The sequence below is a fragment of the Hyperolius riggenbachi genome, chromosome 4 (assembly GCF_040937935.1).
Source record: "Hyperolius riggenbachi isolate aHypRig1 chromosome 4, aHypRig1.pri, whole genome shotgun sequence".
Classification (NCBI taxonomy): Eukaryota; Metazoa; Chordata; class Amphibia; order Anura; family Hyperoliidae; genus Hyperolius; species Hyperolius riggenbachi.
Window position 1 is genome coordinate 501,948,231 of NC_090649.1, and position 22,035 is coordinate 501,970,265.

General features: G+C 55.2%; 1 protein-coding gene across 1 annotated transcript in view; it reads left to right on the forward strand.

The window, feature by feature from the left end:
• The window catches only part of LOC137504879 (mucin-3B-like), a 28,108-nt gene extending 6,331 nt beyond the window's left edge, over positions 1 to 21,777 (forward strand). Inside the window, exon 5 of the mRNA XM_068233474.1 lies at positions 21,700 to 21,777. Coding sequence (XP_068089575.1) covers positions 21,700 to 21,777 — 78 coding nt within the window. The remainder of the gene's footprint in view (positions 1 to 21,699) is intronic.
• The last annotated feature ends 258 nt before the right edge of the window (positions 21,778 to 22,035 follow it).

Below are 22,035 nucleotides of genomic sequence, written 5' to 3' on the forward strand. Positions count from 1 at the left end.
TAGGGGGCACTCTATAAGCAGTAGCACCGTTATGCTAGAGCTGCAGCCACAGTGGGGCTCTATAGGCAGTAGCAGTGTTAGTCCAGAGCTGCAGCCACTAGGGGGCGCTGTATAGGCAGTAGCAGTGTTAGGCCAGAGCTGCAGCCACTAGGGGGCGCTGTATAGGCAGTAGCAGTGTAAGGCCAGAGCTGCAGCCACTAGGGGGTGCTCTATAGGCAGTAGCAGTGTTAGGCCAGAGCTGCAGCCACTAGGGGGCGCTCTATAGGCAGTAGCAGTTTTAGGCCAGAGCTGCAGCTACTAGTGTGCGCTCTACAGGCAGTAGCGGTGTTAGGCCAGAGCTGCAGCCACTAGGGGGCACTCTATAGGCAGTATCAGTGTTAGGCCAGAGCTGCAGCCACTAGGGGGCGCTCTATAGCTAGTAGCAGTGTTAGGCCAGAGCTGCAGCCACTAGGGGGCGCTCTATAGGCAGTAGCAGTGTTAGGCCAGAGCTGCAGCCACTAGGGGGCGCTCTATAGGCAGTAGCAGTGTTAGGCCAGAGCTGCAGCCACTGGGGGGCGCTCTATAGGCAGTAGCAGTGTTAGGCCAAAGCTGCAGCCACTAGGGGGCACTCTATAGGCAGGAGCAGTGTTAGGCCAAAGCTGCAGCCACTAGGGGGCACTCTATAAGCAGTAGCACCGTTATGCTAGAGCTGCAGCCACGGTGGGGCTCTATAGGCAGTAGCAGTGTTAGGCCAGAGCTGCAGCCACTAGGACACTCTATATAGGCAGAAGCAGTGTTCGGCCAGAGCTGTAGCCACTAGGGGGCGCTCTATAGGCAGTAGCAGTGTTTGGCCAGAGCTGCAGCCACTAGGGGGTGCTCTATAGGTAGTAGCAGTGTTAGGCCAGAGCTACAGCCACAAGGGGGTACGCTATAGGCAGTAGCAGTGTTAGGCCAGAGCTGCAGCCACTAGGGGGGCTCTATAGGCAGTGTCAGTGTTAGGCCAGAGCTGCAGCCACTAGGGTGCGCTCTATAGTCAGTAGCAGTGTTAGGCCAGAGTTGCAGCCACTAGGGGGAGCTCTATAGGCAGTAGCAGTGTTAGGCCAGAGCTGCAGCCACTAGGGGGTGCTCTATAGGCAGTAGCAGTGTTAGGCCAGAGCTGCAGCTACTAGGGGGAGCTCTATAGGCAGTAGCAGTGTTAGGCCAGAGCTGAAGCCACTAGGGGGCGCTCTATAGGCAGTATCAGTGTTAGGCCAGAGCTGCAGCCACTAGGGGCGCTCTATAGGCAGTAGCAGTGTTAGGCCAGAGCTGCAGCCACTAGGGGGAGCTCTATAGGCAGTAGCAGTGTTAGGCCAGAGCTGCAGCCACTAGGGGGAACTCTATAGGCAGTAGCAGTGTTAGGCCAGAGCTGCAGCCACTGGGGGGCCCTCTATAGGCAGTAGTAGTGTTAGGCCAGAGCTGCAGCCACTAGGGGGCGCTCTATAGGCAGTAGTAGTGTTAGGCCAGAGCTGCAGCCACTAGGGGGGCGCTCTATAGGCAGTAGCAATGTTAGGCCAGAGCTGCAGCCACTAGGGGGTGCTCTATAGGCAGTAGCAGTGTTAGGCCAGAGCTGCAGCCACTAGGGGGTGCTCTGTAGGCAGTAGCAGTGTTAGGCCAGAGCTGCAGCCACTAGGGGGCGCTCTATAGGCAGTAGCAGTGTTAGGCCAGAGCTGCAGCCACTAGGGTGCGCTCTATAGTCAGTAGCAGTGTTAGGCCAGAGTTGCAGCCACTAGGGGGCGCTCTATAGGCAGTAGCAGTGTTGGGCCGGAGCTGCAGCCACTAGGGGGCGCTCTATAGGCAGTAGCAGTGTTAGGCCAGAGCTGCAGCCACTAGGGGGAGCTCTATAGGCAGTAGCAGTATTAGGCCAGCGCTGCAGCCACTAGGAGGTGCTCTATAGGCAGTAGCAGTGTTAGGCCAGAGCTGCAGCCAATAGGGGGAGCTCTATAGGCAGTAGCAGTGTTAGGCCAGAGCTGCAGCCACTAGGGGGTGCTCTATAGGCAGTAGCAGTGTTAGGCCAGAGCTGCAGCCACTAGGGGGAGCTCTATAGGCAGTAGCAGTGTTAGGCCAGAGCTGCAGCCACTAGGGAGCGCTCTATAGGCAGTAGCAGTGTTAGGCCAGAGCTGCAGCCACTAGGGGGGCGCTCTATAGGCAGTAGCAGTGTTAGGCCAGAGCTGCAGCCAATAGGGGGAGCTCTATAGGCAGTAGCAGTGTTAGGTCAGAGCTGCAGCCACTAGGGGGAGCTCTATAGGCAGTAGCAGTGTTAGGCCAGAGCTGCAGCCACTAGGGAGCGCTCTATAGGCAGTAGCAGTGTTAGGCCAGAGCTGCAGCCACTAGGGGGGCGCTCTATAGGCAGTAGCAGTGTTAGGCCAGAGCTGCGGGGGAGCTCTATAGGCAGTAGCAGTGTTAGGCCAGAGCTGCAGCCAATAGGGGGAGCTCTATAGGCAGTAGCAGTGTTAGGCTAGAGCTGCAGCCACTAGGGCGTGCTCTATAGGCAGTAGCAGTGTTAGGCCAGAGCTGCAGCCACTAGGGTGCGCTCTATAGGCAGTAGCAGTATTAGGCCAGCGCTGCAGCCACTAGGAGGTGCTCTATAGGCAGTAGCAGTGTTAGGCCAGAGCTGCAGCCACTAGGAGGCACTCTATAGGCAGCAGCAGTGTTAGGCCAGCGCTGCAGCCACTAGAAGGCGCTCTATAGGCAGTAGCAGTGTTAGGCCAGAGCTGCAGCCACTAGGGGGCGCTCTATAGGCTGTAGCAGTGTTAGGCCAGAGCTGCAGCCACTAGGGGGGTGCTCTATAGGCAGTAGCAGTGTTAGGCCAGAGCTGCAGCCACTAGGGGGTGCTCTATAGGCAGTAGCACCGTTATGCTAGAGCTGCAGCCACTGGGGGGAGCTTTATAGGCAGTAGCAGTGTAAGGCCAGAGCTGCAGCCACGGTGGGGCTCTATAGGCAGTAGCAGTGTTATGCCAGATCTGCATGCAGCCAGTAGGGGGCGCTCTATAGGCAGTAGCAGTGTTCGGCCAGAGCTGCAGCCACTAGGACACTCTCTATAGGCAGTAGCAGTGTTCGGCCAGAGCTGCAGCCACTAGGACACTCTCTATAGGCAGTAGCAGTGTTAGGCCAGAGCTACAGCCACTAGGGGGCGCTCTATAGGCAGTAGCAGTATTAGGCCAGAGCTGTAGCCACTAGGGGGTGCTCTATAGGCAGTAGCAGTGTTAGGCCAGAGCTGCAGCCACTAGGGGGCGCTCTATAGGCAGTAGCAGTGTTAGGCCAGAGCTGCAGCCACTAGGGGGCGCTCTATAGGCAGTAGCAGTGTTAGGCCAGAGCTGCAGCCACTAGGGGGCGCTCTACAGGCAGTAGCAGTGTTAGGCCAGAGCTGCAGCCACTAGGGGGCGCTCTATAGGCGGTAGCAGTGTTAGGCCAAAGCTGCAGCCACTAGGGGGCACTCTATAGGCAGAAGCAGTGTTAGGCCAGAGCTGCAGCCACTAGGGGGCACTCTATAAGCAGTAGCACCGTTATGCTAGAGCTGCAGCCACAGTGGGGCTCTATAGGCAGTAGCAGTGTTAGTCCAGAGCTGCAGCCACTAGGGGGCGCTGTATAGGCAGTAGCAGTGTTAGGCCAGAGCTGCAGCCACTAGGGGGCGCTGTATAGGCAGTAGCAGTGTAAGGCCAGAGCTGCAGCCACTAGGGGGTGCTCTATAGGCAGTAGCAGTGTTAGGCCAGAGCTGCAGCCACTAGGGGGCGCTCTATAGGCAGTAGCAGTTTTAGGCCAGAGCTGCAGCTACTAGTGTGCGCTCTACAGGCAGTAGCGGTGTTAGGCCAGAGCTGCAGCCACTAGGGGGCACTCTATAGGCAGTATCAGTGTTAGGCCAGAGCTGCAGCCACTAGGGGGCGCTCTATAGCTAGTAGCAGTGTTAGGCCAGAGCTGCAGCCACTAGGGGGCGCTCTATAGGCAGTAGCAGTGTTAGGCCAGAGCTGCAGCCACTAGGGGGCGCTCTATAGGCAGTAGCAGTGTTAGGCCAGAGCTGCAGCCACTGGGGGGCGCTCTATAGGCAGTAGCAGTGTTAGGCCAAAGCTGCAGCCACTAGGGGGCACTCTATAGGCAGGAGCAGTGTTAGGCCAAAGCTGCAGCCACTAGGGGGCACTCTATAAGCAGTAGCACCGTTATGCTAGAGCTGCAGCCACGGTGGGGCTCTATAGGCAGTAGCAGTGTTAGGCCAGAGCTGCAGCCACTAAGACACTCTATATAGGCAGAAGCAGTGTTCGGCCAGAGCTGTAGCCACTAGGGGGCGCTCTATAGGCAGTAGCAGTGTTTGGCCAGAGCTGCAGCCACTAGGGGGTGCTCTATAGGTAGTAGCAGTGTTAGGCCAGAGCTACAGCCATTAGGGGGTACGCTATAGGCAGTAGCAGTGTTAGGCCAGAGCTGCAGCCACTAGGGGGGCTCTATAGGCAGTGTCAGTGTTAGGCCAGAGCTGCAGCCACTAGGGTGCGCTCTATAGTCAGTAGCAGTGTTAGGCCAGAGTTGCAGCCACTAGGGGGAGCTCTATAGGCAGTAGCAGTGTTAGGCCAGAGCTGCAGCCACTAGGGGGTGCTCTATAGGCAGTAGCAGTGTTAGGCCAGAGCTGCAGCTACTAGGGGGAGCTCTATAGGCAGTAGCAGTGTTAGGCCAGAGCTGAAGCCACTAGGGGGCGCTCTATAGGCAGTATCAGTGTTAGGCCAGAGCTGCAGCCACTAGGGGCGCTCTATAGGCAGTAGCAGTGTTAGGCCAGAGCTGCAGCCACTAGGGGGAGCTCTATAGGCAGTAGCAGTGTTAGGCCAGAGCTGCAGCCACTAGGGGGAACTCTATAGGCAGTAGCAGTGTTAGGCCAGAGCTGCAGCCACTGGGGGGCCCTCTATAGGCAGTAGTAGTGTTAGGCCAGAGCTGCAGCCACTAGGGGGCGCTCTATAGGCAGTAGTAGTGTTAGGCCAGAGCTGCAGCCACTAGGGGGGCGCTCTATAGGCAGTAGCAATGTTAGGCCAGAGCTGCAGCCACTAGGGGGTGCTCTATAGGCAGTAGCAGTGTTAGGCCAGAGCTGCAGCCACTAGGGGGTGCTCTGTAGGCAGTAGCAGTGTTAGGCCAGAGCTGCAGCCACTAGGGGGCGCTCTATAGGCAGTAGCAGTGTTAGGCCAGAGCTGCAGCCACTAGGGTGCGCTCTATAGTCAATAGCAGTGTTAGGCCAGAGTTGCAGCCACTAGGGGGCGCTCTATAGGCAGTAGCAGTGTTGGGCCGGAGCTGCAGCCACTAGGGGGCGCTCTATAGGCAGTAGCAGTGTTAGGCCAGAGCTGCAGCCACTAGGGGGAGCTCTATAGGCAGTAGCAGTATTAGGCCAGCGCTGCAGCCACTAGGAGGTGCTCTATAGGCAGTAGCAGTGTTAGGCCAGAGCTGCAGCCAATAGGGGGAGCTCTATAGGCAGTAGCAGTGTTAGGCCAGAGCTGCAGCCACTAGGGGGTGCTCTATAGGCAGTAGCAGTGTTAGGCCAGAGCTGCAGCCACTAGGGGGAGCTCTATAGGCAGTAGCAGTGTTAGGCCAGAGCTGCAGCCACTAGGGAGCGCTCTATAGGCAGTAGCAGTGTTAGGCCAGAGCTGCAGCCACTAGGGGGGCGCTCTATAGGCAGTAGCAGTGTTAGGCCAGAGCTGCAGCCAATAGGGGGAGCTCTATAGGCAGTAGCAGTGTTAGGCCAGAGCTGCAGCCAATAGGGGGAGCTCTATAGGCAGTAGCAGTGTTAGGCTAGAGCTGCAGCCACTAGGGCGTGCTCTATAGGCAGTAGCAGTGTTAGGCCAGAGCTGCAGCCACTAGGGTGCGCTCTATAGGCAGTAGCAGTATTAGGCCAGCGCTGCAGCCACTAGGAGGTGCTCTATAGGCAGTAGCAGTGTTAGGCCAGAGCTGCAGCCACTAGGAGGCACTCTATAGGCAGCAGCAGTGTTAGGCCAGCGCTGCAGCCACTAGAAGGCGCTCTATAGGCAGTAGCAGTGTTAGGCCAGAGCTGCAGCCACTAGGGGGCGCTCTATAGGCAGTAGCAGTGTTAGGCCAGAGCTGCAGCCACTAGGGGGGTGCTCTATAGGCAGTAGCAGTGTTAGGCCAGAGCTGCAGCCACTAGGGGGTGCTCTATAGGCAGTAGCACCGTTATGCTAGAGCTGCAGCCACTGGGGGGAGCTTTATAGGCAGTAGCAGTGTAAGGCCAGAGCTGCAGCCACGGTGGGGCTCTATAGGCAGTAGCAGTGTTATGCCAGATCTGCATGCAGCCAGTAGGGGGCGCTCTATAGGCAGTAGCAGTGTTCGGCCAGAGCTGCAGCCACTAGGACACTCTCTATAGGCAGTAGCAGTGTTCGGCCAGAGCTGCAGCCACTAGGACACTCTCTATAGGCAGTAGCAGTGTTAGGCCAGAGCTACAGCCATTAGGGGGTGCTCTATAGGCAGTAGCAGTGTTAGGCCAGAGTTGCAGCCACTAGGGGGAGCTCTATAGGCAGTAGCAGTGTTAGGCCAGAGCTGCAGCCACTAGGGGGGCTCTATAGGCAGTGTCAGTGTTAGGCCAGAGTTGCAGCCACTAGGGGGAGCTCTATAGGCAGTAGCCGTGTTAGGCCAGAGCTGCAGCCACTAGGGTGCGCTCTATCGTCAGTAGCAGTGTTAGGCCAGAGTTGCAGCCACTAGGGGGAGCTCTATAGGCAGTAGCCATGTTAGGCCAGAGCTGCAGCCACTAGGGTGCGCTCTATAGTCAGTAGCAGTGTTAGGCCAGAGTTGCAGCCACTAGGGGGAGCTCTATAGGCAGTAGCAGTGTTAGGCCAGAGCTGCAGCCACTAGGGGGTGCTCTATAAGCAGCAGCAGTGTTAGACCAGAGCTACAGCCACTAGGGGGCACTCTATAAGCAGTAGCAGTGTTAGGCCAGAGCTGCAGCCACTAGGGGATGCTCTATAGGCAGTAGCAGTATTAGGCCAGAGCTACAGCTACTAGGGGGCGCTCTATAGGCAGTAGCAGTATTAGGCCAGAGATACAGCCACTAGGGGACGCTCTATAGGCAGTAGCAGTGTTAGGTCAGAGCTGCAGCCACTAGGGGGAGCTCTATAAGCAGTAGCAGTGTTAGGCCAGAGCTACAGCCACTAGGGGGCACTCTATAAGTAGTAGCAGTGTTAGGTCAGAGCTGCAGCCACTAGGGGACGCTCTATAGGCAGTAGCAGTATTAGGCCAGAGCTGCAGCCACTAGGGGGCGCTCTATAGGCAGTAGCAGTGTTAGGCCAGAGCTGTAGCCACTAGGGGGCGCTCTATAGGCAGTAGCAGTGTTAGGCCAGAGCTGCAGCCACTAGGGCGTGCTCTATAGGCAGTAGCAGTGTTAGGCCAGAGCTGTAGCCACTAGGGAGCGCTCTATAGGCAGTAGCAGTGTTAGGCCAGAGCTGTAGCCACTAGGGAGCGCTCTATAGGCAGTAGCAGTGTTAGGCCAGAGCTGCAGCCACTAGGGGACGCTCTATAGGCAGTAGCAGTGTTAGGCTAGAGCTGCAGCCACTAGGGGACACTCTATAGGCAGTAGCAGTGTTAAGCCAGAGCTGCAGCCACTAGTGGACGCTCTATAGGCAGTAGCAGTGTTAGGCCAGAGCTGCAGCCACTAGGGGGAGCTCTATAGGCAGTAGCAGTGTTAGGCCAGAGCTGCAGCCACTAGGGGACGCTCTATAGGCAGTAGTAGTGTTAGGCAGAGCTGCAGCCACTAGGGGGCGCTCTATAGGCAGTAGCAGTGTTAGGCCAGAGCTGCAGCCACTAGGGGTGCTCTATAGGCAGTAGCAGTGTTAGGCCAGAGCTGCAGCCACTAGGGGGCGCTCTATAGGCAGCAGCAGTGTTAGGCCAGAGCTGCAGCCACTAGGAGGTGCTCTATAGGCAGTAGCAGTGTTAGGCCAGAGCTGCAGCCACTAGGGGGCGCTCTATAGGCAGTAGCAGTGTTAGGCCAGAGCTGCAGCCACTAGGGGGCGCTGTATAGGCAGTAGCAGTGTTAGGCCAGAGCTGCAGCCACTAGTGGACGCTCTATAGGCAGTAGCAGTGTTAGGCCAGAGCTGCAGCCACTAGGGGGCGCTCTATAGGCAGTAGCAGTGTTAGGCCAGAGCTGCAGCCACTAGGGGGCACTCTATAGGCAGTAGCAGTGTTAGGCCAGAGCTGCAGCCACTAGGGGGCACTCTATAGGCAGTAGCAGTGTTAGGCCAGAGCTGCAGCCACTAGGGGGCACTCTATATTCAGTAGCAGTGTTAGGCCAGAGCTGCAGCCGCTAGAGGGCGCTCTATAGGCAGTAGCAGTGTTAGGCCAGAGCTGCAGCCACTAGGGGGTGCTCTATAGGCAGTAGCAGTGTTAGGCCAGAGCTGCAGCCACTAGGGGGTGCTCTATAGGCAGTTGCAGTGTTAGGCCAGAGCTGCAGCCACTAGGGGACGCTCTATAGGCAGTAGCAGTGTTAGGCCAGTGCTGCAGCCACTAGGGGGTGCTCTATAGTCAGTAGCAGTGTTAGGCCAGAGCTGCAGCCACTAGGTGGCACTCTACAGGCAGTAGCAGTGTTAGGCCAGAGCTGCAGCCACTAGGGGGCGCGCTATAGGCAGTAGCAGTGTTAGGCCAGAGCTGCAGCCACTAGGGGGCACTCTATAGGCAGTAGCAGTGTAAGGCCAGAGCTGCAGCCACTAGGGGGCACTCTATAGGCAGTAGCAGTGTAAGGCCAGAGCTGCAGCCACTAGGGGGCGCTCTATAGGCAGTAGCAGTGTTAGGCCAGAGCTGCAGCCACTAGGGGGCACTCTATAGGCAGTAGCAGTGTTAGGCCAGAGCTGCAGCCACTAGGGGGTGCTCTATAGGCAGTTGCAGTGTTAGGCCAGAGCTGCAGCCACTAGGGGTGCTCTATAGGCAGTAGCAGTTTTAGGCCAGAGCTGCAGCCACTAGGGGGCGCTCTATAGGCAGTAGCAGTGTTAGGCCAGAGCTGCAGCCACTAGGGGGCTCTCTATAGGCAATAGCAGTGTTAGGCCAGAGCTGCAGCCACTAGAGGGCGCTCTATAGGCAGTAGCAGTGTTAGGCCAGAGCTGCAGCCACTAGAGGGCGCTCTATAGGCAGTAGCAGTGTTAGGCCAGAGCTGCAGCCACTAGGAAGAGCTCTATAGGCAGTAGCAGTGTTAGGCCAGAGCTGCAGCCACTAGGGGGCGCTCTATAGGCAGTAGCAGTGTTAGGCCAGAGCTGCAGCCACTAGGGGGCGCTCTATAGGCAGTAGCAGTGTTAGGCCAGAGCTGCAGCCACTAAGGGGCGCTCTATAGGCAGTAGCAGTGTTAGGCCAGAGCTGCAGCCACTAGGGGGCGCTCTATAGGCAGTAGCAGTGTTAGGCCAGAGCTGCAGCCACTAGGGGGCACTCTATAGGCAGTAGCAGTGTAAGGCCAGAGCTGCAGCCACTAGGGGGCACTCTATAGGCAGTAGCAGTGTAAGGCCAGAGCTGCAGCCACTAGGGGGCGCTCTATAGGCAGTAGCAGTGTTAGGCCAGAGCTGCAGCCACTAGGGGGCGCTCTATAGGCAGTAGCAGTGTTAGGCCAGAGCTGCAGCCACTAGGGGGCGCTCTATAGGCAGTAGCAGTATTAGGCCAGAGCTGTAGCCACTAGGGAGCGCTCTATAGGCAGTAGCAGTGTTAGGCCAGAGCTGCAGCCACTAGGGGGCGCTCTATAGGCAGTAGCAGTGTTAGGCCAGAGCTGCAGCCACTAGGGGGCGCTCTATAGGCAGTAGCAGTATTAGGCCAGAGCTGCAGCCACTAGGGGGCGCTCTATAGGCAGTAGCAGTGTTAGGCCAGAGCTGTAGCCACTAGGGGGCGCTCTATAGGCAGTAGCAGTGTTAGGCCAGAGCTGCAGCCACTAAGGGGCGCTCTATAGGCAGTAGCAGTGTTAGGCCAGAGCTGCAGCCACTAGGGGGCGCTCTATAGGCTGTAGCAGTGTTAGGCCAGAGCTGTAGCTACTAGGGGGCACTCTATAGGTAGTAGCAGTGTTAGGCCAGAGCTACAGCCATTAGGGTGCGCTCTATAGGCAGTAGCAGTGTTAGGCCAGAGCTTCAGCCACTAGGGGGGGGCGCTCTATAGACAGTAGCAGTGTTAGGCCAGAGCTGCAGCCACTAGAGGGCGCTCTATAGGCAGTAGCAGTGTTAGGCCAGAGCTGCAGCCACTAGGGGGCGCTCTATAGGCAGTAGCAGTGTTAGGCCAGAGCTGCAGCCACTAGGGGGCGCTCTATAGGCAGTAGCAGAGTTAGGCCAGAGCTGCAGCCACTAGGGGGTGCTCTATAGGCAGTAGCAGTGTTAGGCCAGAGCTGCAGCCACTAGGGGGAGCTCTATAGGCAGTAGCAGAGTTAGGCCAGAGCTGCAGCCACTAGGGGGTGCTCTATAGGCAGTAGCAGTGTTAGGCCAGAGCTGCAGCCACTAGGGGTGCTCTATAGGCAGTAGCAGTGTTAGGCCAGAGCTGCAGCCACTAGGGGGCGCTCTATAGGCAGTAGCAGTGTTAGGCCAGAGCTGCAGCCACTAGGGGGCGCTCTATAGGCAGTAGCAGTGTTAGGCCAGAGCTGCAGCCACTAGGGGGGGGGGGGTTCTCTATAGGCAGTAGCAGTGTTAGGCCAGAGCTGCAGCCACTAGGGGGTGCTCTATAGGCAGTAGCAGTGTTAGGCCAGAGTTGCAGCCACTAGGGGGTGCTCTATAGGCAGTAGCAGTGTTAGGCCAGAGCTGCAGCCACTAGGGGGCGCTCTATAGGCAGTAGCAGTGTTAGGCCAGAGCTGCAGCCACTAGGGGGCGCTCTATAGGCAGTAGCAGTGTTAGGCCAGAGCTGCAGCCACTAGGGGACGCTCTATAGGCAGTAGCAGTGTTAGGCTCGAGCTGCAGCCACTAGGGGGTGCTCTATAGGCTGTAGCAGTGTAAGGCCAGAGCTGCAGCCACTAGAGGGCGCTCTATAGGCAGTAGCAGTGTTAGGCCAGAGCTGCAGCCACTAGGGGGCGCTCTATAGGCAGTAGCAGTGTTAGGCCGGAGCTGCAGCCACTAGGGGACACTCTATAGGCAGTAGCAGTGTTAGGCCGGAGCTGCAGCCACTAGGGGACACTCTATAGGCAGTAGCAGTGTTAAGCCAGAGCTGCAGCCACTAGTGGACGCTCTATAGGCAGTAGCAGTGTTAGGCCAGAGCTGCAGCCACTAGGGGGAGCTCTATAGGCAGTAGCAGTGTTAGGCCAGAGCTGCAGCCACTAGGGGTGCTCTATAGGCAGTAGCAGTGTTAGGCCAGAGCTGCAGCCACTAGGGGGCGCTCTATAGGCAGCAGCAGTGTTAGGCCAGAGCTGCAGCCACTAGGAGGTGCTCTATAGGCAGTAGCAGTGTTAGGCCAGAGCTGCAGCCACTAGGGGGCACTGTATAGGCAGTAGCAGTGTTAGGCCAGAGCTGCAGCCACTAGGGGGTGCTCTATAGGCAGTAGCAGTGTTAGGCCAGAGCTGCAGCCACTAGGGAATGCTCTATAGGCAGTAGCAGTGTTAGGCCAGAGCTGCAGCCACTAGTGGACGCTCTATAGGCAGTAGCAGTGTTAGGCCAGAGCTGCAGCCACTAGGGTGCACTCTATAGGCAGTAGCAGTGTTAGGCCAGAGCTGCAGCCACTAGGGGGCGCTCTATAGGCAGTAGCAGTGTTAGGCCAGAGCTGCAGCCACTAGGGGGCGCTGTATAGGCAGTAGCAGTGTTAGGCCAGAGCTGCAGCCACTAGTGGACGCTCTATAGGCAGTAGCAGTGTTAGGCCAGAGCTGCAGCCACTAGGGGGCGCTCTATAGGCAGTAGCAGTGTTAGGCCAGAGCTGCAGCCACTAGGGGGCACTCTATAGGCAGTAGTAGTGTTAGGCCAGAGCTGCAGCCACTAGGGGTGCTCTATAGGCAGTAGCAGTGTTAGGCCAGAGCTGGAGCCACTAGGGGGAGCTCTATAGGCAGTAGCAGTGTTAGGCCAGAGCTGCAGCCACTAGGGGGTGCTCTATAGGCAGTAGCAGTGTTAGGCCAGAGCTGCAGCCACTAGGGGGCACTCTATAATCAGTAGCAGTGTTAGGCCAGAGCTGCAGCCGCTAGGGGGCGCTCTATAGGCAGTAGCAGTGTTAGGCCAGAGCTGCAGCCACTAGGGGGTGCTCTATAGGCAGTAGCAGTGTTGGGCCAGAGCTGCAGCCACTAGGGGGTGCTCTATAGGCAGTTGCAGTGTTAGGCCAGAGCTGCAGCCACTAGGGGACGCTCTATAGGCAGTTGCAGTGTTAGGCCAGAGCTGCAGCCACTAGGGGGCGCTCTATAGGCAGTAGCAGTGTTAGGCCAGAGCTGCAGCCACTAGGGGGCACTCTATAGGCAGTAGCAGTGTAAGGCCAGAGCTGAAGCCACTAGGGGGCACTCTATAGGCAGTAGCAGTGTAAGGCCAGAGCTGCAGCCACTAGGGGGCGCTCTATAGGCAGTAGCAGTGTTAGGCCAGAGCTGCAGCCACTAGGGGTGCTCTATAGGCAGTAGCAGTGTTAGGCCAGAGCTGCAGCCACTAGGGGGTGCTCTATAGGCAGTTGCAGTGTTAGGCCAGTGCTGCAGCCACTAGGGGACGCTCTATAGGCAGTAGCAGTGTTAGGCCAGTGCTGCAGCCACTAGGGGGTGCTCTATAGGCAGTAGCAGTGTTAGGCCAGAGCTGCAGCCACTAGGTGGCACTCTACAGGCAGTAGCAGTGTTAGGCCAGAGCTGCAGCCACTAGGGGGCGCTCTATAGGCAGTAGCAGTGTTAGGCCAGAGCTGCAGCCACTAGGGGGCACTCTATAGGCAGTAGCAGTGTAAGGCCAGAGCTGCAGCCACTAGGGGGCACTCTATAGGCAGTAGCAGTGTAAGGCCAGAGCTGCAGCCACTAGGGGGCGCTCTATAGGCAGTAGCAGTGTTAGGCCAGAGCTGCAGCCACTAGGGGGCGCTCTATAGGCAGTAGCAGTATTAGGCCAGAGCTGTAGCCACTAGGGAGCGCTCTATAGGCAGTAGCAGTGTTAGGCCAGAGCTGCAGCCACTAGGGGGCGCTCTATAGGCAGTAGCAGTGTTAGGCCAGAGCTGCAGCCACTAGGGGGCGCTCTATAGGCAGTAGCGGTGTTAGGCCAGAGCTGCAGCCACTAGGGAGCGCTCTATAGGCAGTAGCAGTATTAGGCCAGAGCTGCAGCCACTAGGGGGCGCTCTATAGGCAGTAGCAGTGTTAGGCCAGAGCTGCAGCCACTAAAGAGCGCTCTATAGGCAGTAGCAGTATTAGGCCAGAGCTGCAGCCACTAGGGGGCGCTCTATAGGCAGTAGCAGTGTTAGGCCAGAGCTGTAGCCACTAGGGGGCGCTCTATAGGTAGTAGCAGTGTTAGGCCAGAGCTACAGCCATTAGGGTGCGCTCTATAGGCAGTAGCAGTGTTAGGCCAGAGCTTCAGCCACTAGGGGGGGGCGCTCTATAGACAGTAGCAGTGTTAGGCCAGAGCTGCAGCCACTAGAGGGCGCTCTATAGGCAGTAGCAGTGTTAGGCCAGAGCTGCAGCCACTAGGGGGCGCTCTATAGGCAGTAGCAGTGTTAGGCCAGAGCTGCAGCCACTAGAGGGCGCTCTATAGGCAGTAGCAGTGTTAGGCCAGAGCTGCAGCCACTAGGGGGCGCTCTATAGGCAGTAGCAGTGTTAGGCCAGAGCTGCAGCCACTAGGGGGCGCTCTATAGGCAGTAGCAGTGTTAGGCCAGAGCTGCAGCCACTAGGGGGCGCTCTATAGGCAGTAGCAGTGTTAGGCCAGAGCTGCAGCCACTAGGGGGCGCTCTATAGGCAGTAGCAGTGTTAGGCCAGAGCTGCAGCCACTAGGGGACGCTCTATAGGCAGTAGCAGTGTTAGGCTAGAGCTGCAGCCACTAGGGGACACTCTATAGGCAGTAGCAGTGTTAAGCCAGAGCTGCAGCCACTAGGGGTGCTCTATAGGCAGTAGCAGTGTTAGGCCAGAGCTGCATCCACTAGGGGGTGCTCTATAGGCAGTAGTAGTGTTAGGCAGAGCTGCAGCCACTAGGGGGCACTCTATAGGCAGTAGCAGTGTTAGGCCAGAGCTGCAGCCACTAGGGGGTGCTCTATAGGCAGTAGCAGTGTTAGGCCAGAGTTGCAGCCACTAGGGGGCACTCTATAGGCAGTAGCAGTGTTAGGTCAGGGCTGCAGCCACTAGGGGGTGCTCTATAGGCAGTAGCAGTGTTAGGCCAGAGTTGCAGCCACTAGGGAGCGCTCTATAGGCAGTAGCAGTGTTAGGCCAGAGCTGCAGCCACTAGGGAGCGCTCTATAGGCAGTAGCAGTGTTAGGCCAGAGCTGCAGCCACTAGGGGGCACTCTATAAGCAGTAGCGGTGTTAGGCCAGAGCGGCAGCCACTAGGGGGCGCTCTATAGGCAGTAGCAGTGTTAGGCCAGAGCTGCAGCCACTAGGGGGCTCTCTATAGGCAGTTGCAGTGTTAGGCCAGAGCTGCAGCCACTAGGGGGTGCGCTATAGGCAGTAGCAGTGTTAGGCCAGAGCTGCAGCCACTAGGGGGCGCGCTATAGGCAGTAGCAGTGTTAGGCCAGAGCTGCAGCCACTAGGGGGTGCTCTATAGGCAGTAGCAATGATAGGCCAGAGTTGCAGCCACTAGGGGGCGCTCTATAGGCAGAAGCAGTGTTAGGCCAGAGCTGCAGCCACTAGGGGTAGCTCTATAGGCAGTAGCAGTGTTAGGCCAGAGCTGCAGCCACTAGTGGGTGCCCTATAGGCAGTAGCAGTGTTAGACCAGAGCTGCAGCCACTAGGGTGTGCTCTATGGGCAGTAGCAGTGTTAGGCCAGAGCTGCAGCCACTAGGGGGCACTCTACAGGCAGTAGCAGTGTTAGGCCAGAGCTGCAGCCACTAGGGGGCGCTCTATAGGCAGTAGCAGTGTTAGGCCAGAGCTGCAGCCACTAGGGGGAGCTCTATAGGCAGTAGCAGTGTTAGGCCAGAGCTGTAGCCACTAGGGGGTGCTCTATAGGCAGTAGCAGTGTTAGGCCACAGCTGCAGCCACTAGGGTGCGCTCTATGGGCAGTAGCAGTGTTAGGCCAGAGCTGCAGCCACTAGGGGGTGCTTTATAGGCAGTAGCAGTGTTAGGCCAGAGCTGCAGCCACTAGGGGGTGCTCTATAGGCAGTAGCAGTGTTAGGCCAGAGCTGCAGCCACTAGGGGGTGCTCTATAGGCAGTAGCAGTGTTAGTCCAGGGCTGCAGCCACTAGGGGGCGCTCTATAGGCAGTAGCAATGTTAGGCCAGAGCTGCAGCCACTAGGGGGCTCTCTATAGGCAGTAGCAGTGTTAGGCCAGAGCTGCAGCCACTAGGGGGCGTTCTATAGGCAGTAGCAGTGTTAGGCCAGAGCTACAGCCATTAGGGGGTGCTCTATAGGCAGTAGCAGTGTTAGGCCAGAGCTGCAGCCACTAGGAGGCACTCTATAGGCAGTAGCAGTATTAGGCCAGAGCTGCAGCCACTAGGAGGAGCTCTATAGGCAGTAGCAGTGTTAGGCCAGAGCTGTAGCCACTAGGGGGTGCTCTATAGGCAGTAGCAGTGTTAGGCCACAGCTGCAGCCACTAGGGTGCGCTCTATGGGCAGTAGCAGTGTTAGGCCAGAGCTGCAGCCACTAGGGGGTGCTTTATAGGCAGTAGCAGTGTTAGGCCAGAGCTGCAGCCACTAGGGGGTGCTCTATAGGCAGTAGCAGTGTTAGGCCAGAGCTGCAGCCACTAGGGGGTGCTCTATAGGCAGTAGCAGTGTTAGGCCAGGGCTGCAGCCACTAGGGGGCGCTCTATAGGCAGTAGCAGTGTTAGGCCAGAGCTGCAGCCACTAGGGGGCTCTCTATAGGCAGTAGCAGTGTTAGGCCAGAGCTGCAGCCACTAGGGGGCGTTCTATAGGCAGTAGCAGTGTTAGGCCAGAGCTACAGCCATTAGGGGGTGCTCTATAGGCAGTAGCAGTGTTAGGCCAGAGCTGCAGCCACTAGGAGGCACTCTATAGGCAGTAGCAGTATTAGGCCAGAGCTGCAGCCACTAGGAGGAGCTCTATAGGCAGTAGCAGTGTTAGACCAGAGCAGCAGCCACTAGGGGGTGCTTTATAGGCAGTAGCAATGTTAGGCCAGAGCTGCAGCCACTAGGGTGTACTCTACAGGTAGTAGCAGTGTTAGGCCAGAGCTGCAGCCACTAGGGGGTGCTCTATAGGCAGTAGCAGTGTTAGGCCAGAGCAGCAGCCACTAGGGGGTGCTTTATTGGCAGTAGCAATGTTAGGCCAGAGCTGCAGCCACTAGGGGCGCTCTATAGGCAGTAGCAGTGTTAGGCCAGAGCTGCAGCCACTAGGGGGTGCTTTATAGGCAGTAGCAATGTTAGGCCAGAGCTGCAGCCACTAGGATGCGCTCTCAGTAGGCAGTAGCAGTGTTAGGGAGTCTTGCCCAAGGTATCCAACTGAATAGGTGCTGGATTACTGAACAGGTATAGCAAATGATTGGGGGAAAAAAGTGTTGAACCAGAATGGAAGGTGTGAGTTGTGGGTGCAGGAAGGAATGATTTCATGCTATACGTAATACCCAGTTACAGTTGTAGAATGCCGTGCTGTAGGGATAGGTGAGTATGCTCACAGGAAGTTTACAGCTTCAGGATAAAGATTGGCATGACTGAGGAAGACAAAGTATTACAGACCTATCCATTAATGTCAAATCCGCCCTCTAATGACATTGTTGAAGGAATGACTCACTGTTTAGCGTGAATAAAGGGAAATATTAATCGTTCTTCTCAGCCCTTCCATTGAGCAGACAACAGTAACACTCTGTGTCATCGTAGAGTGGGACGTTCATTGTTCCTCTGTAATTATCGTTGGATTTCAGATGGGGTGGTGCAGAGGGGGCAGCGGCAGGGAGTTCTGCATTACTACAAGCCAAGTGATGGACTGTCACAGGCACCAGCAGGAAGAATCTTATATGAATCTATCTATCTATATATATGATAGACTAAGTGCCTCAACCTTCAAACAAGAAGAAGAAGTACTTTGCATGAGAAAATTTATGCGTGCTCAAACACCAAGTTTAAGGCCTCTTTTCCACGGACTGTTGAGCTGTGTGCTCAGCAAGCAGTTACCAGGCAGCAGTGAGCAGATACCAGGCAGCAACAAGCAGTTACCAGGCAGCAGCAAGCAGTTACCAGGCAGCAGTGAGCAGATACCAGGCAGCAACAAGCAGTTACCAGGCAGCAACAAGCAGTTACCAGGCAGCAGTGAGCAGATACCAGGCAGCAACAAGCAGTTACCAGGCAGCAGCAAGCAGTTACCAGGCAGCAGTGAGCAGATACCAGGCAGCAACAAGCAGTTACCAGGCAGCAACAAGCAGTTACCAGGCAGCAGCAAGCAGTTACCAGGCAGCAGTGAGCAGATACCAGGCAGCAACAAGCAGTTACCAGGCAGTAGTGAGCAGATACCAGGCAGCAACAAGCAGTTACCAGGCAGCAACAAGCAGTTACCAGGCAGCAGCGAGCAGATACCAGGCAGCAGCAAGCAGTTACCAGGCAGCAGCAAGCAGTTACCAGGCAGCAGCAAGCAGTTACCAGGCAGCAGCAAGCAGTTACCAGGCAGCAGCAAGCAGTTACCAGGCAGCAGTGAGCAGTTACCAGGCAGCAGTGAGCAGTTGTGAGAGTTTGAGAGCCATTTCACTGCCTATTCACAGTCCATGGAAAAGAGGCCTTACCCTAGCAAGTCTGACATTGCAAATCTGGCCTAATTGGCTATTCATGAGGCAATGCTCATGCAAATGCATGCACAAACCAATACCACAATGCAGTCACCCTGCTACATGCTACATTAGCACTATCCGGCTTAGTGCACACCAGAGCGGTTCGGCAGCGTTTTGCGATCCACTTGCGGCTGCGGATACGCTTGGGTAATGTATTTCAATGGGCTGGTGCACACCAGAGTGGGAGGCGTTTTGCTGAAACGCATACTCCCGAGGTGAGGCATTTTTTGGATTGCGGAGGCGTTTCTGCCTCCAATGTAAAGTATAGGAAAAACGCAAACCGCTCTGAAAAACGGCAGTTCAGAGCGGTTTTGCAGGTGTTTTTGTTACAGAAGCTGTTCAGTAACAGCTTTACTGTAACAATATATGAAATCTACCACACCAAAAACGCTTTACAAAACCGCAAAATGCTAGGTGAAATGCTACAGAAAAATAAGAAAAAGCGTTTTAAAATCTGCTAGCATTTTGCGGATCTGCTAGCAGTTTTTGGTGTGCTCCAGGCCTCCAGGAGCGCCACGGGGAGGATTCCCAATGCCCCCTTTTTATACAACTGGGGGGACCGCAGGGTCCCAGGCTCTCTCACTGCCTGGAAACCACAGCGGCACCCCGGAGGGGGAGGCTGGGTGGCGTGGACGACCCCCCCCCCCTCCCAAGTTTGGCCAGCGCCGGGGAGAGCCGTCTGCACCCACCTCCCAATATTAAAAACAGGCACTTACCTTAACGTCCATTGCGTTCTGCTACATGTGCATTAATTTGGGGGCACCTCATGAGAAAGGAGAGAAGCATGGGTCACCCCGAGCTTTAGAGCTCAGGGCTGGCTCACATACAGCACTCCAGAGGGGGGGGGGAGGGGGAGGACAGGCGCACTCACTCCAGGGTTCACACCACCGGAGCAAGCCATCCACCACCTGCCTCCAAAGGATACAAACTGCACAAAATGCTTTCCATGAGAAAATTAATGCGCATGTAGCAGAACCCAATGGACGTTAAGGTAAGTGCCTGTTTTTAATATTGGGAGGTGGGTGCAGACGGCTCTCCCCAGCGCTGGCCACGCTTGGGGGGGGGGGGGGGGCGGCTGCGCTACCCAGCCTCCCACTCCGGGGTGCCGCTGTGGTTCCCAGGAAGCGAGAGAGCACTTTGCAGTATTGGTTTTTTGACCCTGCATAGTTTGGCATGCGAAAGCAAATGCATATTTGCATGAGCATTGCCTCATGAATAGCCAATTAGGCCGGATTTGCAAAGCCAGACTTGCTAGGGTTAAACTTGGTGTTTGAGCACGCATACATTTTCTCATGGAAAGCCTACTTCTTCTTGCTTCAAGGTTGAGGCACGTACTCTATTAGATAGATAGATGCGGCGTATGCTACGACGCGGGTTGGCTAGTTTCTTATATTTAATCAAAGAATTTTAGGCAGATGAGAATCTTGCTGCCAGAATCATTAAAAGTCCAGCCCAGGCACACATTTACATGCGTCATCTTATAGCTTAGTAATCAGAATTAAGGATTGCACACCTGGCCCGATGGTTATCTGGGAGGCGTGGCTTCATATCTGTCCAGATTTATACCTTTTCCATCCCTAAGCAAACTTTCTTGTGCCTTTCATTCCATGTGCAGCAGCCTCTCCCCATTCCATGTGCAGCCCCTTTTCCATGTGTGATGTCCATGTGCAGCAGCCCCTCCCCATTCCTTGTGCAGCCCCCTTTTCCATGTGTAATGTCCATGTGCAGCAGCCTCTCCCCATTCCATATGCAGCCCCTCTTCCATGTGTAACATCCATGTACAGCAGCCCCTCCCCATTCCATGTGCAGCCCCCTCTGCCATGTCTAACATTCATGTTCAGCAGACCCCATCCCATTCCTTGTGCAGACCCCTCTTCCATGTGTAACATCCATGTACAGCAGCCCTCCTTCCATTCCATGTTCAGCCCCTTCTTCCAGGCATATCATCCATGTACAGCAGCCCCTCCAATTCCATGTGCATCCCCCTCTTCCATGTGTATCATCCATGTACAGCAGCCCCTCCCATTCCATGTGCAGCCCCCTATTCCATGTGGGAATGCGTGGGATGGAAGGTCTCACTTATCGAGAAAGGTTAGATAAACTGGGTTTATTTAGTCTAGAGAAAAGACGCCTTAGAGGGGATCTAATTAACATGTATAAATACATCAGAGGGCAATATAATACCTTGGCGGATGAGCTTTTTGTCCCTAGGCCTTCTCAAAGGACTAGAGGACATGATCTGCGCATGGAGGAAAAATGTTTTAGCCATTTATTTAGGAAAGGGTTCTTTACAGTAAGAGTGATTAAGATGTGGAATGCATTGCCACAGGAAGTCGTTATGGCAAACTCTATACCTGCATTTAAAGGGGGCTTAGATGCTTTCCTTGCGTTGAAAGACATCCATGGCTACAATTACTAGGTTATGCCTAATGATGTTGATCCAGGGATTTTATCTGATTGCCATCTGGAGTCGGGAAGGAATTTTTCCCTTTAGGGGCTAATTGGACCATGCCTTGTAAGGGTTTTTTCGCCTTCCTCTGGATCAACAGGGATATGTGAGGGAGCAGGCTGGTGTTGTACTTTATACTGGTTGAACTCGATGGACGTATGTCTTTTTTCAACCAAAATAACTATGTAACTATGTGTAACATCCATGTACAGCAGCCCCTCCCCATTCCATGTGCAGCCCCCTCTTCCATGTGTATCATCCATGTACAGCAGCCCCTCCCATTCCATGTGCAGCCCCCTATTCCATGTGTAACATCCATGTACAGCAGCCCCTCCCCATTCCATGTGCAGCCCCCTATTCCATGTGTAACATCCATGTACAGCAGCCCCTCCCCATTCCATGTGCAGCCCCCTCTGCCATGTCTAACATTCATGTTCAGCAGACCCCATCCCATTCCTTGTGCAGCCCCCTCTTCCATGTGTAACATCCATGTACAGCAGCCCTCCTTCCATTCCATGTTCAGCCCCTTCTTCCAGGCATATCATCCATGTACAGCAGCCCCTCCAATTCCATGTGCATCCCCCTCTTCCATGTGTATCATCCATGTACAGCAGCCCCTCCCATTCCATGTGCAGCCCCCTATTCCATGTGTAACATCCATGTACAGCAGCCCCTCCCCATTCCATGTGCAGCCCCCTCTTCCATGTGTATCATCCATGTACAGCAGCCCCTCCCATTCCATGTGCAGCCCCCTATTCCATGTGTAACATCCATGTACAGCAGCCCCTCCCCATTCCATGTGCAGCCCCCTCTTCCATGTGTAACATCCATGTACAGCAGCCCCTCCCATCAGTGTTGCCAACTCATCCCTTTAATTACTGACAAATCTAAATTACATAGGTTCTGGGGCTATAATCAGTGCCTTAAGTGCATCTACCTAGCCACAAAACCTGTAATTCATATGTGTCAGTAATTAAAGGGATGAGTTGGCAACACTGCCTCCCATTCCATGTGCAGCCCCCTCTTCCATGTGTAACATCCATGTACAGCATGTCAAAAAAATATATAGGAATGAACACCCGCACAGCAAATAACCTCATAGACCAGGTGATTTACATCACCTTCAAGAGAGTAAAATCAAAGATTAGAAATCTGTATTATAAATTCCCACATGCACCATGTCAGTATAAATGGATAGTAAAAATATAAAGAGCAGCTGACTCTTGGGTGCATGTAGGAATCACTTTATTATAGAAAAGCCAAAGTCTATATCAAAATATCAACCTGATAAAACCACATATATGTTACAATAACAGTGTAATACCCCAAGAAACTTAACCACTCCTAAAAACCCCTATAGGAGGCCATTGCACTGACACCCTGAACTGCACAAAAAAGAGCTTATAGAGGCTGCAGTCCTCCAAGCTCTCCAAAAATATGTACAATTGTCAGCTGGTTCATGAAATTCATCCGTGTGTACTAGATGGAACCAGAGTTCATCAGGAGCATCATCATCAGCATACATCCAGTTAGACCATTTGGCTACAAGCTCAGCGGATGACAAAACTGGGCCCAATTGCAAAGCAGAAAAATCCAAGATCTCTCAGGAACCCTCAGATGACATCTGACTCACATACATACACTATTGCTTGTTCATATTGTCATTGGACTCAATCGCAGTCCTCTCCAGGTCATGCCAGTGGAATCATGCATGGTGTATAAAGCAGGCAAAGTCCTATAGGGGTTTTTAGGAGTGGTTAAGTTTCTTGGGGTATTACACTGTTATTGTAACATATATGTGGTTTTATCAGGTTGATAT